At 45.7% G+C, this 18734-nt stretch overlaps 2 protein-coding genes across 4 annotated transcripts; one reads left to right on the forward strand and one right to left on the reverse strand.

Moving 5' to 3' along the window:
- Positions 1-531: 531 nt before the first annotated feature.
- Positions 532-2939, reverse strand: dhrs9 (dehydrogenase/reductase (SDR family) member 9). The gene is made up of 5 exons (XM_084688986.1): positions 2779-2939; positions 2045-2359; positions 1563-1821; positions 1282-1445; positions 532-1108 (listed from the first exon to the last, which is right to left on the reverse strand). The coding sequence occupies exons 2-5, from the start codon at positions 2355-2357 to the stop codon at positions 885-887; spliced, it is 960 nt and encodes a 319-aa protein (XP_084545112.1). The 5' UTR covers positions 2358-2359; positions 2779-2939; the 3' UTR covers positions 532-884.
- Positions 2940-6255: 3316 nt separating this feature from the next.
- Positions 6256-18042, forward strand: abcb11a (ATP-binding cassette, sub-family B (MDR/TAP), member 11a). Of its 3 annotated transcripts, none has more exons than XM_084688162.1 (24): positions 6256-6482; positions 6604-6688; positions 6817-6950; positions 7056-7227; positions 8267-8391; positions 8509-8683; positions 8788-8901; positions 9011-9121; positions 9200-9325; positions 10031-10234; positions 10343-10513; positions 11103-11304; positions 11398-11464; positions 11578-11707; positions 11823-11984; positions 12096-12200; positions 12441-12602; positions 13825-14028; positions 14164-14405; positions 14564-14720; positions 14962-15159; positions 15322-15528; positions 15902-16048; positions 16599-18042. In XM_084688162.1, the coding sequence occupies exons 1-24, from the start codon at positions 6271-6273 to the stop codon at positions 16797-16799; spliced, it is 3813 nt and encodes a 1270-aa protein (XP_084544288.1). In that variant the 5' UTR covers positions 6256-6270; the 3' UTR covers positions 16800-18042. The 3 variants fall into 3 exon arrangements, with proteins under 3 accessions (XP_084544288.1, XP_084544289.1, XP_084544287.1); XM_084688163.1 differs by having other exon boundaries at positions 11103-11297; positions 11406-11464; positions 11578-11711; positions 11818-11984; XM_084688161.1 differs by having other exon boundaries at positions 6271-6482; positions 11383-11464.
- The last annotated feature ends 692 nt before the right edge of the window (positions 18043-18734 follow it).

Raw genomic sequence — 18734 nt, forward strand, 5'->3', positions numbered from 1 at the left:
CAGGTGGGTCTGCAGGTCGACTGGTGTCAAAGGTCGGTTGGATTTCAATCCCACAGTTAAACATTTTCTCAGTGATTGATTGTGTAATGAAGCGCACAAACTCTTACACAAACCGTACCTCTGATAACAACCTTTTTATCTAATTTCTTGAACATCAAGTTTGTATGATAAGTGACCAATGATTTGACACTACATACTGAACAAAGAGCAGAGCTGTAAAACTGTGTCAAATGCCAATAACAAATCAAGTGGACAGATTAGTTGTATTTTGGCGCATAGTAATATAAACCAACCCTTGTAATGTTGACATCCAGTGTTGTGTTTTTGTAAGCACTGGCCTTTAGTTTCCCCCAAAAAATGAATGCACACACAACAAAAGTTTGTTTCTAAGAACCCCCTGAATGTTTCATTGCATAGCAGACAGTAAAGGTTGATAATGTATCGAGTTGTTTCATTGCATAGCAGACAGTAAAGGTTGATAATGTATCGAGTTGTTTCATTGCATAGCAGACAGTAAAGGTTGATAATGTATCAAGTTAATAATTCATGAGAAACTTTTATTATATGAAACACTGGGGTTCATGTTACACAAAAATGATTTAAGGATAAAGTGTGTTAACAACTTCATAACAAAACTGCTGATTTGGAGCTAGCATTGCTACGTGTGTTTAAACCCTCCACTAGTCTCCTTTTCCTTACTTATATTCTAGTATATCTCTCTACAGTCGTCAACGTGGGTCTTGAAGTGCCCCCCCAACACATTAGGGTGTCCTCATACTGAGGTTTAATCTGGAACGAAACCTTTCTGTGATTATAAAAAAGGCAAAGTCTCTAGTGGGGCTCTCTCTACGACACAAATACTCTACCATCATCTGTGAAATGAACTACAGCACCGATATTTTGGGTTTGACGGCATCCCTCAAGAAGAACTTGTCTGAGATGAAGGTTGGCATGTAGGACATGGGCAGCCAAAAGAACTTGGCGTCCCAGCCGGGAGAGTAGCGCAAGCGGGGGTGGAGGGCAGACACGGCGTGCTCCATGCAGTTGACCACTTTCATCAGGTCTCCATCCAGCATCTTGGAGAAGGTGTCATTGAACTTCAAATCCACTGGAGGAACATAAAGATTTTGAAAAGTTGAGGTCACGTGATGTCAAGACTTTCAGAGTTTATAGTAAAGTAGACAGTCTTGTCTCTTGAGTTCTTACTGAGGTGCATTGCAAATTGCTTTCCTCATTCCATTTGTGTGAGTGCAATTTGAACCTGTCCTTCTGCCAACATACCTTTGTGTAGGTAATCGCTTCCGTAGTCATCTTTCACATCCTGAGGCAGTCTGTCCCACAGCGTCTTGATGTTTTTCTTCAAGAGGGACACATCAGTCACGCTGGTCTTGAAAAATCCTGGTTCAATACACAGAACCTTCACTCCAAAGGGTGCCATGTTCATCCTGAGACAGACAAAGAACACAACAGACAAACAATATTGACAAGACCATAATTCAACTTGTCACAGTGTTGGCACATGAGTAAAACCAGGATGTTTGTGGTACAACAAGGTGTCTCACCTCAGGCTGTCATTGAAGGACTCCACTCCGTATTTAGACACACAGTACGGCCCTCCAAAGGGACTCACTCGTCCGAACACACTGGCCACGTTGACCACTCTGCCCCTGGCCTTCTTGATGAGCGGCAGAACGCTCAGCGTCACGCCGATGACCCCGTTCAGGTTGACCTCCAGCATGCCCCGGTAGTCCTCTACGGTGAGCCAATCACAGGGAGCCGATGGAACGGACACGCCTGCGTTATTCACCACGGCCCACAGACCTGCAACATCACACCCACGAACGGACACATCGATTAGTGGAGAGGAACATTCCACACGTACATGTGCTCGCATGCCAGTGTGGTAGACTGGAGGTGGTTTAAGCCTGGGGCCAAATGTGCGTGCTTGAGAAAAGCCTTGTTTGCTCATGGTGACACCTCATTCTGTATTCAAGAATGTTCAGGGTGTTCGTCATGAGGCAACAGCAGTCAATTCCCCACTCACCTTTCTCCCCAACTACTGTTGTGAGGAATGCAACTGCTTTGTTGATGCTGTCTTGGCTGGTGACATCCAGGTGAAGGGTTTTCAGTCTTTCAGAGCAGGCCTTTTTCAACTCATCCTCCCCCTTCTCAGTGTAACAGGCAGCAATCACACAGAAGCCCAGTTTGTCCAGATGCCGGGCCAGAAGGTTACCAAACCCAGTGTCACAGCCGGTGATGAGCACATGCTTCTGCGACTTGTTGGGAACTCGTTTGGTTTCCTTGAACCAGCGGTAAATAAACCACAGCGGCACCAGAAGAAGGACGTACAGGAACATTTCTAGGAGATGAGACAGGTGGAAAAAAACAAGCCGGGTATAATTTGGTCATCCAAGACATGTCTTCATAATCAAGATACGAAACAATGTACGAAGGGAATCAATATAACAACATTTAACTATAATCCGCCCCCAGAACACGTTGCGCAACGCTTTGATGTTAGAGCAGAGAGCATACCTAATATAGCCTAATACTCCCGCCACTATATACGCTTATTCATTCACCAATCGTTAGTACAAATGGAAACACTTCTAAAGCAAAAAGTAGTCTACCAGATTCAAAGACGCAGACATCGTCAGTTTGGAGTTGAAAGGGTAACTCTCGGGATAACACTTACTAACATTTCAGTAATATAGTTATTTTATAAATACGTTCGCCAGGAATTTAATTACACAACCATTCTTACGCTAAGAAACTTACCTGCCGCTGTCTCTGGCGGAAGTTGTAAGTTCCGGAGAAGGTGGTTGGTAACTTGGCTGTAAAGTAAGTCCCCGGAGTCCCTTCGTCGTCCCAATAAACACTTTTCTATCGTTTGTACTACTTCCACTCCACGTTCCGGGTCTCAAAAACAAACAACCGGTCTTTGGTTACTCTTCTAGGATATTGCAACGCGCAGAGCACTCCATCTGCCGGGGGCTCCATAATATAGCTGCGGAAACTGTGATTGGCTGTGATTCTCATAAATATGATGGAATATTTCAATAGGTACATGGTACTTTATATGTAAACTAGTGTGGTTTTGTTGTCGTATTTGTAGCCTGCACATGTCAGTTAACTCAAAAATAATTTAGAGTTTCCATATTCGTCTTGGTAAACCTATCCACGGTTTTATTAATTTAAAGTAGGTCTGTTGTATTAAGGAAAGCTGGTCGACTCAGATGAATGGACAAACAATACAGGAATGAATGGTAGTTAAATAGTATCACAATGTGGGGCGGGGTGACACATCAACATAGCCTTCACAAGCACAGAGCAGACGCTGAATTTATGGTGTTAGATAGCGTTTGTTTTGTCTTAGAGCTTCTAGAAATTGCATTGACGTTCCTTCTATTTTCAGTTGCATGGCATACACTTTAGTAACATTGTCAACTCCTGGCCTATAACCTCGTGTCACAGACATTTCCTCGCATTTTACTGAGAACTAACTTTTGGCCATGCAGGCATAAGCAAGCTTTAGCAAACAGCATAATGGCATTTTATCAATTATACAAGCAACATAAGTCATAGATAGGCACATTTCTCTCCTGGACAAGACCAAGGGTCATGTTAAACGAGGTTTGATTTAACGGTTGTTGAACTCAAACCCATCATTTGATCGGATACTGCACATAATTATCAGAATTGGGTGTCAATCAATCATAACTTGAAACAAGCTTTAATCACATTGATTTGATGTCAGGTGTGACTGAGCTCAACCCTAGATGCGTCTTAACATTTAAACCATCTTTAAAATGTTGATTACCGAATATGTTGATTTAAAAAATGAAAATCATTCCTCTTTGACCTATGACCTCACCCAAGCAACTGACAGTCAGAGCCTCAGTCTGGGAGAACAGAATCCCCTGGCTTAATCTGGGACCAGTCTTACTCTTCAAGACCATTGTAGAGACCACTCCATTGTGTTCAAATGACCAGCAGGTCATTACACTCTTACAATCAATGACACATCAGTGATCTGCCTCTCCCATTAATGGCTGTAATCTTCGTGAGTGGAGTCATTGCGTGAATAAGCATTACTGAAAGATGCCCTTCAGGTCATTAAACCCATTTTACAATATCCTGATAATAATATCCTTGTCATGCACACCTATTAATGTCTTTTCCATCTTATTTTATTTTACAAAGTAATTTAATATAATAATGATAATAATATTAATAATAATTCAATAATAATTTAAAATAATTAAATATAAATGTTACCTTACTGGATTTATTGACATGTCAATTAAATACGTATTTGTGATGTTATTGAATCTAGATAACTGCCATATCTCCAGGGAGATCAAGGATGCATGAAAGTGTATGGCAAAACTGTCATGAATCCATTAATGTCCAAAAGCCTAAATATTTATTAACCTATTGGTTCAATAAATGTACCTTTGCCTCACAAAAGCTCTCCTGTAAAAGTCATAATGCTGAGAAACCTGTTATCAGTCAAATAAGGAACAAAGATAACAGACGAGGCATGAAGACCGAGGCATACTCTGAAGACAGGACTGAGCCAAGCACAGGCGTGAGGTGAGGACTGTTGTTGTAGCTGATCAGAGAACGTAAGAGACGCTGACAAAGGGACAAAGCAGGTAAAGTAGGCAACAGTTTATCTTTATTTCAAGATTAAATTAAATATGAGATCATCTGACTTGATCTCCCCTTAATGGTAAATCAAATAGACACCAGAATGTTGTAACTTGCATGTATTTAATGTATAACTGTATATTTACAATAATAGTATAGTCTAGTAATTCTAATGTAAAGGCCACACAGTTTGCAACAATGTTTTTGTAACTAATAGAGTTAAAATAAGGTGATTTTGAGGTGATTAGTACGTGTTAAACTGTGTGACTTTAATTGCTCACATTTCTTATATTACTGAGGTATTTACATGTTTGGATTGAAAACCTGGAATTGATTTTGCATGGATGTCAGTACTAAATAAGTATATGTATCCATATTATGTAATACAGTGATGAAGAATATATCGTTCAAGGTTAAAACTGGCCGCTAATGAACTCTTATGGTCCAATAGTTCAGTTCCAAGTTGTTTTGCACATGAGCATGACTAACGTGTCTCGGGAGTTCCAGAGATTTTAAATTAAATAGTCATTTCTAATAGATAATAGATTTGCGTGACTGGACAAATGTGCAGAACCGATAATTACCAAACAATTATCTGAGTTTAATTGTATATGGTCCTAAATAGTTTTAGGATGGTCCAGATATTTGATCAGTTTGGTCATAGCAGAGAATAAAGTAGTTGACATTATATTTCTTTAACTTTTTATGTACATAACCATCACCTGTATACTAGCCAGTGTTCGCAACTAATCTTTTTCCTCACCGTCCAAATAAGTAATTTGTGTAAACAAAGAACTAAGCTATATGTGTAAGGGTAGCCAGCTACTGTCTACCAAAGTAGACTTTAGCAAGACTAGCTAGACATGTAAGTAGGACAGGTTAACCTATGTGAATGTTAAAGTAGATGTGAAGTACAATTAATTAAAAGGACAAAAAAACACCTTTCAAAGTTTCAAATACAAAGTTGGTTCCCAGTGAGAGAGTGGTAATAGTGAGTCCCGTTCCCTGTCTAACAGAGGGCTGTGACGAGCGGTCTGACCTTCACCATGAAGGAGCCTGTCACACTTCAAAAAACACTTTCTCTGCCAGAGGACACGAAGATGATGTCAAAGAAGGAGATAAGTGAGTTTCCTGTGATCTGAATACCAATGCCTTATCTTCAGTGCAGGATGAAAAAGTGATCTCTGTTGAGTTACATGTATTCCATTTCTGTTTCATTTCAACAGATATAGAAAAGGGGTGAGTCAATGACTGAATTTGCTTAAATTTAAAGTCCAGCACATATTATCATACTTTTATTAGGGGTAGCACAATTCTACAATTCATTTTTTATTTGAAAAGCCAAAGTTATTTTATAATTTTATTCTATTTCAGAGAGGAAAGCAAAAAAGAGAATGGATTAGATATCGGATTCTTTCAGCTGGTAATTATCTCATGCAAATAACCTACAGCCGCTAAAATTCCCATCCAGTTTGCTGATCAAAATGACGGATTACCATTCTCTTTTAATGAATACAAGGATTTGCAAAAGAAACCACATCTGTCAAGGCTCAGAAGACAATCAGTTTGGATTTCTCTCCCCCTCAGTTTAGGTTTGCAACCTGCCAGGACACGGTGATGATGGTGGTGGGGGGCCTGTGTGCCCTGGTTCACGGCGCTGCCTCCCCCCTCATGCTGCTGGTCTACGGCATGATGACCAACACGTTCGTGGCGTACGAGCTGGAGGTCCAGGAGCTGTCAAACCCTAACAAGACCTGCATCAACACCACGGTCGCCTGGACGAATGGCTCCGTGTTTGTGACGTCAGACAACAGCACGGTCTTCTGTGGGTGAGCTGGGTTCAGGTTGTAGCGTCACATCAAGACTACTGGAGGAATTACACTTTTTGGTGCTTTTTGGTGCTGATTTATGGTGGAGCAATATTCACTAAATCCATAATCTTCTTCACAGGGTGGATATTGAGGCACAGATGACCATGTTTGCTTATTATTACGTCGGTATAGGGGTTGGAGTGCTCATTGTCAGTTATTTTCAAGTAAGTGGTTGAACATGAACCAACCATGCTTCACATAGCAGTAATTCTACTTCTTGAATATTTTGACTTGAGAACCTGTTCTGCTGCAAGCGAGATGACTCTGGCATGACTTCATCCCTGCTCCTCAGATTGCCCTCTGGGTGACAGCGGCTGCACGACAGATCCAGCGAATCAGGAAGACTTACTTTCGAAAGATCATGAGAATGGAAATAGGCTGGTTTGACTGTAATTCTGTGGGAGAGCTGAACACCAGGATATCAGAGCAAGTTCCTTAACCATGAATCGATTACTCTCAAAATGTATACATAACACGCACAATACATGAACTGTAATCTTTTGTAATACTTTAACTATTTTCTTTCCTCAGTGACATCAACAAGATCAACAACGCCATTGCTGACCAGGTTTCTATCTTCATCGAGCGGATCTCCACCTTCATCTTTGGGTTCATGGTGGGCTTCATCGGGGGCTGGAAACTCACCCTGGTGGTCATTGCTGTGAGCCCTCTCATAGGCCTGGCTGCCGGACTTATGGCCATGGTGAGAACACGTTCTAAAACTTGCATGTGTAAGCATCTCTCCCATGTCGAGACTGGTTATTTTTGTCCACAGATACTCAGAGGAACATTGGGCCTCATTCTCGAACACAGTTAAGAAGAATTTAAGAAGGATTTTCTTCTGATTTGGATTTAGGAAAATATTTTGCATTCATGAAAGTTTTCTCATCTGGGATTTGTTCTGAACTTCAGAAGACTTTCCGAACTCGAAATAGCAGTCGTAAATCGGCCAGAGTTGTCTCAAATGCGATTCCTTAAAAAAACACAAGGATCAGAGGAATTGCATTTAAGAAAACTCTCCATGTTTGAAGTGTTAATGAAGTTATGAGAAATCGTTGGTGATTGCGTTCAACTCTACAGACTATGGCAAGCCGTTTGATCATTTAACCAATGAATTCTTGATAACCAAAATGTGAATTCTTGATATCAAGAATTGCATTTTGGATATCAAGAATTTGAATTTTGGATATCAAGAATTCATTGGTTAAATGATAAAACGGCTTGCCATGACAGACATCCTCGGATTTAAATAATTATAATAATTAACCTTGCTTAGTGTGCACACTGTTAGATCCAGTGGAGAACAATTCCACTGCTCATCTTACTGGTATGATGTTGCACCGAAGCACCTGTGCACCGGTTGCTTTTCGCTTGGACATAACTTGCGTTCCTGTTGCTTTCCTAATTGTTTCGATTCTGACTGCACACATCACTGCTGTTGCGTGCCATTATGAGGAGCTGTCGGGGCGTGTATGTATACAAATTCAGGAGCACGAGGACGCGCTTTCAATTTAAGAAAACTCTTCCCGGGGAGCACAGCTCAGAAAACCTCTGCTGCGTAGGAACACATTTTCAAGCGTTCATGAATTTGGCGGATGCCTCTTTCTTACGTTGTTTTTCCGAAGCTTGTAAGAAACATTTCAGAAGAAACTTAAGAAAATGTCAGAGAATGAGGCCCATTATTTTCTCACAGTATCTCTTATGTATGATGTGTTCACGCTTCCCTCTCCTCCTCTGTGCAGGCGGTGGCCAGGTTGACTGGCCGGGAGCTGGAGGCCTACGCCAAGGCTGGAGCCGTGGCTGACGAGGTCCTGTCCTCCATCAGAACAGTGGCAGCCTTCGGAGGCGAGGAGAAGGAGGCCGAAAGGTACCTCTCGTGCTCTCCGCTCTGAGGAGAGGAACATCCCCACGCCCTCCCTCTTCCCACTGCTGACGGGCACGAACAACGCCAGAGTAACCCAGATGCATCCCCCCCTTCCCCCAGGTATGACAGGAACCTTGTGGAGGCCCAGAACTGGGGCGTGAAGAAGGGCACCATCATCGGGCTGTTCCAGGGCTACCTGTGGTGCATCATCTTCCTCTGCTACGCCCTAGCCTTCTGGTACGGATCCAAGCTGGTGATAGAGACCAAGGAGTTGTCTCCGGGGAGTCTCATTCAGGTATGGGGGAAACTCACATCCCTGTAACATCCCCTGCATCCTCTGATTTGTAAGAGCTGAGAGGAGAGGAGAGGGAAGGAAAGGTCTGATGTATCTGTTTCCAGGTGTTTTTTGGCGTCCTCATGGCAGCTATGAACCTGGGCCAGGCCTCGCCCTGCCTGGAGGCCTTTGCATCCGGTCGAGCTGCAGCCAAGTCCATCTTTGAAACCATAGACAGAGTGAGGCAGAATGTCAAGCCTGATTCCACAATGAAGGATTTGATACCACAATCAACGATTGGATGAAATGATGATGATGGACATGTGAATGATTTAACCTCTTGTTCAGGAGCCAGAAATCGATTGTTTCTCAGAGGAGGGTCACAAACTGGACAAAGTCAACGGAGATATTGAATTCCACAATGTCACATTCAATTACCCTTCTCGGCCAGATGTCAAGGTACTCCCACCCCACAACCTCTCAGTATTCCTCGCGTTCCTCGGAGGTTCCTCTATAAAACCAGCTGTATGTGCTCAGATTCTAGATGACCTGAGCATGGTGATTGAAGCAGGGGAAACGACTGCCTTCGTGGGGCCCAGTGGATCTGGGAAGAGCACCACCATCCAACTCATACAAAGGTTCTACAACCCCAAAGAAGGAATGGTACAGCCCCACCCTTCCAGCCCCACCCTCCCAGCCCCGCCCTCCCAGCCCCACCCTCCCAGCCCCGCCCTCCCAGCACCAACCTCACAGCCCCGCCCTCCCACACACCTCTGTGTTTCAGTTGAGCTGTTAACATAAAGAGGCCAGTCTGCAGTGCCTCAGTAGATACTGGATTAAGACACAATCTCTCTCTCTCTCTCTCTCTCTCTCTCTCTCTCTCCGTCTCTCTCTCTCTCTCTCTCTCTACCTCTCTCTCTACCTCTCTCTACCTCTCTCTACCTCTCTCTACCTCTCTCTCTACCTCTCTCTACCTCTCTCTCTCTCTCTCTCTCTCTCTACCTCTCTCTCTCTCTCTCTCTCTCTCTCTCTCTCTCTACCTCTCTCTACCTCTCTCTACCCCCCCTCTCTCTCTCTCTCTACCTCTCTCTCTCTCTCTCTCTCTCTCTCTCTCTCTCTCTCTCTCTCTACCTCTCTCTCTCTCTCTCTCTCTCTCTCTCTCTCTCTACCTCTCTCTCTCTCTACCTCTCTCTCTCTCTCTCTCTACCTCTCTCTACCTCTCTCTACCCCTCTCTCTCTCTCTCTATCTACCTCTCTTTCTCTCTCTCTCTCTCTCTCTCTCTCTCTCTCTACCTCTCTCTCTACCTCTCTCTACCTCTCTCTCTACCTCTCTCTACCTCTCTCTCTCTCTCTCTCTCTCTCTCTCAGGTGACCCTGGACGGTCATGATGTCCGCAGCTTGAACATCCAGTGGCTTCGCTCCCTCATCGGCGTTGTGGAGCAGGAGCCAGTGCTGTTCTCTACAACCATAGCAGAGAACATCCGCTTCGGCAGGCCTGGGGTAACCATGGATGACATCATCCAGGCCACGAAGGAGGCCAACGCCTATAACTTCATCATGGAACTGCCTCAGGTACCGTTCAAGAACAGGTTCTATTCAACAATACTATGATGTTGTTAAACCCAATGGCCCATACATGTCTGTGACGCTGCTAACACATGTGGCACCCTATCCGTGTAGAGGTTCAGCACGCTGGTGGGGGAGGGTGGAGGGCAGATGAGCGGAGGGCAGAAGCAAAGGATCGCCATCGCCAGAGCCCTGATCCGGAACCCCCGGATCCTGCTGCTGGACATGGCCACCTCCGCCCTGGACAACGAGAGTGAGGCCGTGGTCCAGCAAGCTCTGGACAAGGTCTGTCTTCTCTTCAACCAGACACCAGCACCACAAGCTGCCCAGGGTGCTGTGGTGTTTTCTCCATGAGCTGCCCAGGGTGCTGTGGTGTTTTCTCCATGAGCTGTCCAGGGTGCTGTGGTGTTTTCTCCATGAGCTGCCCAGGATGCTGTGGTGTTTTCTCCATGAGCTGCCCAGGGTGCTGTGGTGTTTTCTCCATGAGCTGTCCAGGGTGCTGTGGTGTTTCTCCACAAGCTGCCCAGGGTGCTGTGGTGTTTTCTCCATGAGCTGTCCAGGGTGCTGTGGTGTTTTCTCCATGAGCTGCCCAGGGTGCTGTGGTGTTTTCTCCACGAGCTGCCCAGGGTGCTGTGGTGTTTCTCCACGAGCTGCCCAGGGTGCTGTGGTGTTTTCTCCACGAGCTGCCCAGGGTGCTGTGGTGTTTCTCCATGAGCTGCCCAGGGTGCTGTGGTGTTTCTCCACGAGCTGCCCAGGGTGCTGTGGTGTTTCTCCATGAGCTGCCCAGGGTGCTGTGGTATTTCTCCACGAGCTGCCCAGGGTGCTGTGGTGTTTCTCCATAAGCTGCGCTTCAATCTCTCTTCTTCTTCTCCAGGCCCGTTGTGGAAGGACGACCATAACCATCGCCCATCGCCTGTCGACGATCCGAAATGCCAACGTCATTGTTGGCTTTGAGCACGGCAGGGCTGTGGAGAGGGGAACACACAGCGAGCTGCTGGAGAAGATGGGCGTCTACTTTACCCTGGTCACCCTGCAGAACCAAGGGAACGACACGGCTCATGTGAAAGCAGTCAGTGGTAGGCATGACATTCAAAGCAGGCAAACTCTTTGAAGAGAGATGAGTCTTTGTCAGATGACAGAACTTTGTTTCACAGGTCCCGACAGTCAAGTCATTGAGGAACAAGTCACTGAGAAAGTTAGATCTTTGAGCCGAGGAAGCTATGAATCTAGCTTAAGGTAAATCCAACAGTCTCCATAGTAAAAACAACGCTTGGGATTTCCAGTAAATGATGTCGAAGTTCTTGTGAAAGAAACGCACGTCAAACTTGAATACTTTGTTGTTGCTTCAGGAGATCTCTTCGGCTACGTTCACAAACACAGTTGTCAAATGAATTTATCCCTGACGCTATATCTGGCAGCCTCAAAATGAAACCCAGACAGTTTAGTGCCACAATAGACCCAGAGATGGCCCACTCACAGGTACTGAAGCCTCTTAAAAATGGCTGCACACACTACATCAATACATTGTCCCCAAAAGTTTACCTCGAAATATCGCTTTCTGATTGTGATGCTGCGTCCGTCGATCCTCTCCCAGGAAGCCGAGGCTGAGGTGGAGCGCATCGAGCCGGCCCCCGTGGCTCGGATCCTGAGGTACAACCAGCCCGAGTGGCCCTACATGCTGCTGGGCTCCCTGGGGGCCGCTATCAACGGCTCCGTCAACCCCATCTATGCCATCCTCTTCAGCCAGATCCTGGGGGTGAGTTTCCCTCAGGGCAGCTTCCACTGCTGTGTGGAGCGGGAACTGGGTTGGGCTCAGGCAGGATCAGTTCAGGCTCGTTCCTGATCCATAAACGTCTTGTTTCCTCAGACGTTTGCCATCCAAGACCTGAGCGAACAGAGGCAGCAGATCGATGGGATCTGTGTTCTGTTCTGCATCGTGGCCGTGACCAGCTTCTTCTCACAGTTCCTACAGGTTTGCTTCGCCATGCGTCAGCTGAATCAACACTGTCGCAGTTCATTCTGCATGCTCAGCGCTTGGAAACAGTAGAATACAATAAAACTGAACAGAATGGAGTAAAACTGAACAGAATAGAATGAAACACAATAGAATAGAATAGAAAAGAACAGAATATAAAATCAATGGAATGGAATAGAACCCATCAGGACAGGCAGCTTTGAATAGAATCCAGATGGCTCTGAGGTTGTGCTGCAGGGCTACGCCTTTGGGAAGTCTGGAGAGCTGCTGACCCGTCGTCTGAGGAAGCTGGGCTTCCAGGCTATGCTGAGGCAGGAGGTGGGCTGGTTCGATGACCCCAGGAACAGTCCTGGAGCCCTGACTACCAGACTGGCCACAGACGCCTCCATGGTCCAGGGGGTGAGTGTTGGGGACAATGGCTGCACTTCCTCTCCTCCTCTTGTCCTTTCATGGACGTCTCGAGGATCAAATGTATTCAATAAATAGACAGGATAATCAGATGTGTTGTTTTTTTATTAAATGTTCTTGGTTTTTGATCTGAGTTGGAAAGACGGCATTTTGTTTTGTTATTATGTGACAAACCCTGACTGCCACTTATTATGAAATCAACAGGACGTAGGCTATTCAAACAAATGAATATACAGAGGCAGAAATTTAACAAAATACAGTATGTTTTTAATAAATAGCTGGTCAATTAGATTGGATGTTACAAAACAATAGTTCATTCACATACCCATTCATACACTGCCATTAAAGTAGTTCCCCACCACGTTATACAGGCTACTGACTAACCAGAAAACACCAGTCTGACAGACCAATCACCCTATAAAGAGCAACACGCTCTGGATTATAACACTACAAATCACAAGTCACTCTGCGTCAGTAGGCTAACACAGAATCCAGAACAACGTGATAAAGAGGCTTAAACACACTCCACTTAATTGTGTTTGGGGATTTCAAGTACACAACAACATATCAGAGGCAGTTGCAATAGGTTACACTGGACCTTATAGGTCCACAGGTTGGTAGCACCCAGGTGAAAGTTCACTAAAAACGACACACACATTCATACAAACAAAAGGAAACAAAGACCCAAAAGAAATAACAAAGTGTTGGTGGCTCTCTCACAACCTATTAATCCAAACAAATTAACGTAAGGAACAGTGGTCACCCTCTTCCCTGTGTGTGTATTTCCTGCTAAAACACAACAAGAGAAGACATCAGGTTTAGGCTGATCTCTAATACATTTTGCACATAGTATTCACAATAATGACTTTTACATGTTTAAGAGAGAAATACACAAATAAAACCATATACCTTAGGGAGCATCAAGGTTCCTGTCGATGCGCCAGCACACAAACAACGCGCAGTCTGCCATCAGCAGGTCTCAACACGGAGCTGCAGTGACGGATTTAAATGTTGCGTTAAACAAGCGCTTTTATAAGCGTTACATAAAACAGATCAATAGAAACCTAGCAGTGTTCTTCCAGCGACACACCACCGCGGCGTTACTCAGTCAGGCGGAAACAGCTGAGATAGACACCACCCCTGAGAGGGCATGTACCCAACGCACTGCAAGTCAGCCCTACCACAATGATTTCATTTGTTTGTATTTTCACAGGCGACTGGATCTCAGATCGGCATGATTGTGAACTCCTTAACTAACATCGGAGCCTCGTTCATCATCGCCTTCTACTTCAGCTGGAAGCTCAGCTTGGTCGTCATGTGTTTCCTGCCACTGATCGGACTATCAGGGGCCTTCCAAGCCAAGATGCTGACAGGCTTTGCAAACGAGGATAAGAAGGCAATGGAAGACGCAGGGCAGGTAATCTAGGCCGGACGCCTCTTCACCTTCCAGGAAGCTCACTTTCAGTTCTGCTGCACAGCATCTTGTCGGGATGTGTCGGAGCCAGACGGACTGCCTCAGCAGCTGAACCGTCCGCTCTCTCTCTCTCACCAGGTGTCCAGTGAAGCTCTTGCCAACATCAGAACCATCGCTGGTCTGGCCAAGGAGAGCGCCTTCGTGGATTTATACGAGCAGCAGCTGGAGGCTCCCTACAGGTCTGCCAAGAAGAAGGCCAACATCTACGGCCTGTGTTTTGGCTTCGCTCAGTGCGTCATCTTCATGGCCTACGCCGCCTCGTTCAGATACGGAGGTTATCTCGTCAGCTCCGAAGGACTCAACTACATGGTGGTGTTCAGGTCCGTGTTCACCAGAACGCCACAAGCGTTGTTTTTACTCCACACAGATATCCCAGTTATCACCGCGTTCTTTATTGGAAAACAGAAACATGTTTACATTTTGGGACAGAACTTCCTCCAGCGTTGGGAAGTGTTGATGTCAGTGTTGTGTGTTGCAGGGTGATCTCAGCTGTTGTGATCAGCGGGACTGCCCTGGGGAAGGCCTCGTCCTTCACCCCAGACTACGCCAAAGCCAAGACGGCAGCAGCACAGTTGTTCAGACTGTTGGACCGGGTCCCCAGGAGCAACATGAGCCGCTCAGACGGCCAACAGTGGGTGAGGGACCAACGACTTTGGATTTCCATCTGTTCGAAAAAAGAAAATGCATAAATGTAACTGATGTATGTTGCTAACCCTAAAGAACACGCGCAAATATTGAACACAGTCAGTAGCCTACAGAAGATTGTAAGACTAGAAATACACTGTTACTTGGTTTTGGTGCAACGACAACAAAATCTCAAACATAAAGACGGATTCCACTTTGACCTGTGGTGAACCCATGATCTCTATCCTCCAGGATGATTTCAGAGGGGAGGTTGAGTTTGTCCACTGCAGGTTCACCTACCCGAGCCGGCCGGACGTGCAGGTGCTGAGGGGCCTGGCGGTGTCGGTGAAGCCCGGGCAGACCCTGGCGTTCGTGGGCAGCAGCGGCTGTGGGAAGAGCACCAGCGTCCAGCTGCTGGAGCGCTTCTACGACCCCGACGAGGGCCAGGTGGTAGGTAACGCCACGCACACTGTCCTCTCTTACCAAGATACACTCATCAAAACACATCCTGATATTTTGGACATTCTATGCGAGCAGTTTTGCGACCGGCTGTGTTTGTTGACGTGTGCTCTCAGCTGATGGACGGCTGTGTTTGTTGACGTGTGCTTGCAGCTGATCGACGGCCGTCCGTCCGGCAGCGTCAGCGTGCCCTTCCTGAGGGCTCAGATCGGGATCGTCTCCCAGGAGCCCGTGCTGTTTGACTGCAGCATCGCTGAGAACATCCAGTATGGGGGCAACCTGCAGACAGTGGGGATGGAGCAGATTGTTGAGGCTGCCAGGAAAGCGTACCTCCATGACTTTGTTATGACCCTTCCAGACGTAAGGAGATGGCTCGTAGACCTATGTACCGACTTATGACCTATGTAGCACTGTGTTATGAACTACTGTTATTGAGATGTTATTGTTGCACTGCAGTTCAGTAATTGATATTTTGTGCTGCACTGCAGCATCATTTTGTTCATCGTGCCTGCAAGCTGAGATGGGGTTACTTTGCATTGTATTTAGAAAAAACACACAGTTGCATTGTGACCAGTAAATACAATTCCTCGATTCTGGCAACTAAAATACTGTTAGAACCGCGTGCTTCTATGTCCTTACTGGTGTTCTTAACACCACCAGTATGGTATGAGACAGTCGTTGATGTGTGCATGCCTCCAACCCTCTCCCTGCTGTTGCGTCTCCCCCGGGGCAGAGATACGAGACTCAGGTGGGGGCTCAGGGCTCCCAGCTCTCCCGGGGGCAGAAGCAGCGCATCGCCATAGCGAGGGCCATCGTCAGGAACCCCAAGATCCTGCTGCTGGATGAGGCCACTTCTGCTCTGGACACAGAGAGCGAGAAGGTACCAAAACTCAGATCCCTCTCTCTCTCTCTCTCTATCTCTATCTCTCTCTCTCTATCTCAATCTCTATCTCTCTCTCTCTCTCTCTCTCTCTCTCTCTCTATCTCTCAATCTCTATCTCTCTCTCTCTCTGTATCTCAATCTCTATCTCTCTCTCTCTCTCTCTCTGTCTCTGTCTGTCTCTGTCTCTGTCTTTGTCTCTGTCTCTGTCTCTCTCTCTCTCTCTCTCTCTCTCTCTCTCTCTCTCTCTCTCTCTATCTCAATCTCTCTCTCTCTCTCTCTCTCTCTCTCTCTCTCTCTCTCTCTCTCTCTCTCTGTCTGTCTCTCTCTCTCTCTCTCTCTCTCTCTCTCTCCCCCTCTCTAAGCTAGGTTATGGTGACTGACGTCAGTCGATCGAAATCTCACGTGGCTCTCTCTGTTGAAAGCAGGAAGTAGAGAGAATTTGTATGTGGATCCTCTTTTTTTGGAAGACTGACCTATAATGAAGGAAGTGGGGTTTTCCCGCCCTTTCGTGGTGTTTGTTTCTAACCCGAACCCTCCCGGTGATCAGACGGTGCAGACGGCTCTGGACGAGGCCCGGCGTGGACGCACCTGCATCGTCATCGCCCACAGGCTGTCCACCATCCAGACGGCCGACATCATCGCCGTCATGTCCCAGGGCGTCGTCATAGAGAAGGGCACTCACCAAGAGCTCATGGCCAAGAAGGCCGCCTACTACAAACTAGTCACCACAGGAGCGCCCATCAGCTGAACACCACGCTGCTCCCCTCTGCCAGGCGACAGACTGACACTGTACTTGAAAACTGGACGTATTTCATTCAAGCGTGATCCGTAGGTTTCAATAACATTTGTTTTTCCTATTTATTCATTTACAAAGAAATGTGCTATTGAAGTGTAAATTTTTGATTTCGTAAATGTTGTGGCGCCTTGCTTTGATAGAGTCATTTTTATATGTGGAGTACCTGTTTTGTTTATAAATATCAATGAGCCTCTTGACGTGACCTCTCCCAGTGTGGCTGTTGTGACCCTGAGCCTGCTGTCCTTGTGGACCAGTGATAGTGAGCTGTTGATAGCACGCACTGTTGAGATACCCCGAGTGACTGATAAGATGCTCCAGTGATTGGCTGTTCTGGATTCCTCCCTGTTCAACATGCCAGTACTCAGTCTCACCCTCTCCCCGATGACACCAGACTGAATCATTAAAGACAGGAATAGATCATTAACCTGCGGCGCTGAAGAAATCGCAGATGACGGGTCAATTTGTTTCATATTTCCATGACACCTGTGAGGCCTGGCCTCTGGGTTTATCATTAATCACATGTTTTAAACACCCCTTGGTTCTCCAAACAAAAAAAGATGTGATCCTGGATCTGAGTCGTTCAACCTGTACTGGATTTAAGTTTGAATTTGATTAAAGCTCATTCAAACATCCATCCTTTGGTCTGTGGCCAGGGAGTGACAGAGATTTCCATGCTGTTCTGTAACGAGCGCGCCAGCAGCCATGCTAGCAGCAGTCTACACAGGCCACGTGTGGCTGTCCTGCTCCGACTGGACGGTTAGATCGTTTATCTGCCCCAACCTTGGAACGATGGGAGCTGCCAAGCAACCCCAGCTGATGAAGAGGAGCTGTGGAAAGCCTGTAGTTAGGTGACTTACGTAACGGGAGACCTGCATCGATGCAGCATGTGTTGCTGCATTTCATTTGGGTAAACACCCAGATGGCTCCACAGATGATGATGGCTCAAATGGACCGGTTCAATCTGTACCGTGTTCAAAAAAAGGCATTATTTATTGGCTGCGAACGTAAGATATGGATGTTGGTTCCATAAATAAAGCATCTCATTTTGAACATTTGAAAGAACGTTTTAGTGGAGTTATTCACTGTCACCATCTGTTCATGTGTGCAGCCAGCGTAGTTCTGTATTGTGAGTGTGATTCATTTCCTACTGAGCTCTCACCTGGAACCAAGAAGTTGTTAAATAAACTAAAAATATTCAAACATTTCTAAACCTGGGTTTGGTTTGCTTGCTTTAAGTGGTAGCCCTTTCAAATTACCTGCACAGTCACAAAAGAGGACTTGATTCATTGATGGATGCTTTGTCTCAGATTTTTCTTGTGTCACCTAAATGTTTATTTTGACTTAACTTTGCTTGTATGAGATCTTAGCGGAGGACACATTATCCTGAAGAAATGTTTTTATTTGTCTTAAGTGAAATACAGAAAAAGGACCAGGGGTCTCATTTATAAAGCTTGCGTACGCACAAAACGGGGCTGAAAATGTGCGTACGCCACTTTCCACGCAAAGGTTGTGATTTATAAAAAACAGACTTGACGGGAGAATGTGCGGTCCTCCACGCAAACTCTGACCCTCCCGTAGGCCTACGCACATTTTGAAAACTGTTGGAATTGGCGACGCAGATGACCGTACTTTAGTCAGGCTGCAGAAATTGAATGTGGAAAGAACATTAGGCCCTACTCGTAATATTTATAGATTTTGTTTTCCTCACACACGTTTTTTTCATTCAATTTCATGATTATCATGAAGATTACATCCAGCAGTATTATTTGCGCTTGTACTGAGTGATTCTTGTTCCATAAACACCTTGTACAATCCAACTCAAATTTTAAATAAAAATTCAACGCTTCCTCACCATCAGATTGTCCACTACTGGAGTTCAGGAGGGGG

This window comes from Hypomesus nipponensis, chromosome 23 (genome assembly GCF_054491055.1).
Source record: "Hypomesus nipponensis isolate SF chromosome 23, ASM5449105v1, whole genome shotgun sequence".
NCBI lineage: Eukaryota > Metazoa > Chordata > Actinopteri > Osmeriformes > Osmeridae > Hypomesus > Hypomesus nipponensis.

Bases quoted from the DNA above. Each gene is read 5' to 3' on its own strand.
- dhrs9 (XM_084688986.1), bottom strand. From the start codon at position 2,357: ATGTTCCTGTACGTCCTTCTTCTGGTGCCGCTGTGGTTTATTTACCGC. The intron at 1,822-2,044 runs GTGAGTGGGGAA...GTGATGTTGCAG, and splicing joins AACAGTAGTTGGGGAGAAAG to GTCTGTGGGCCGTGGTGAAT. The intron at 1,109-1,281 runs GTATGTTGGCAG...ATGTTCCTCCAG, and splicing joins AAGCGATTACCTACACAAAG to TGGATTTGAAGTTCAATGAC.
- abcb11a (XM_084688161.1), top strand. From the start codon at position 6,271: ATGATGGTGGTGGGGGGCCTGTGTGCCCTGGTTCACGGCGCTGCCTCC. The intron at 9,122-9,199 runs GTACTCCCACCC...GTATGTGCTCAG, and splicing joins CTTCTCGGCCAGATGTCAAG to ATTCTAGATGACCTGAGCAT. The intron at 15,160-15,321 runs GTAGGTAACGCC...GTGTGCTTGCAG, and splicing joins ACCCCGACGAGGGCCAGGTG to CTGATCGACGGCCGTCCGTC.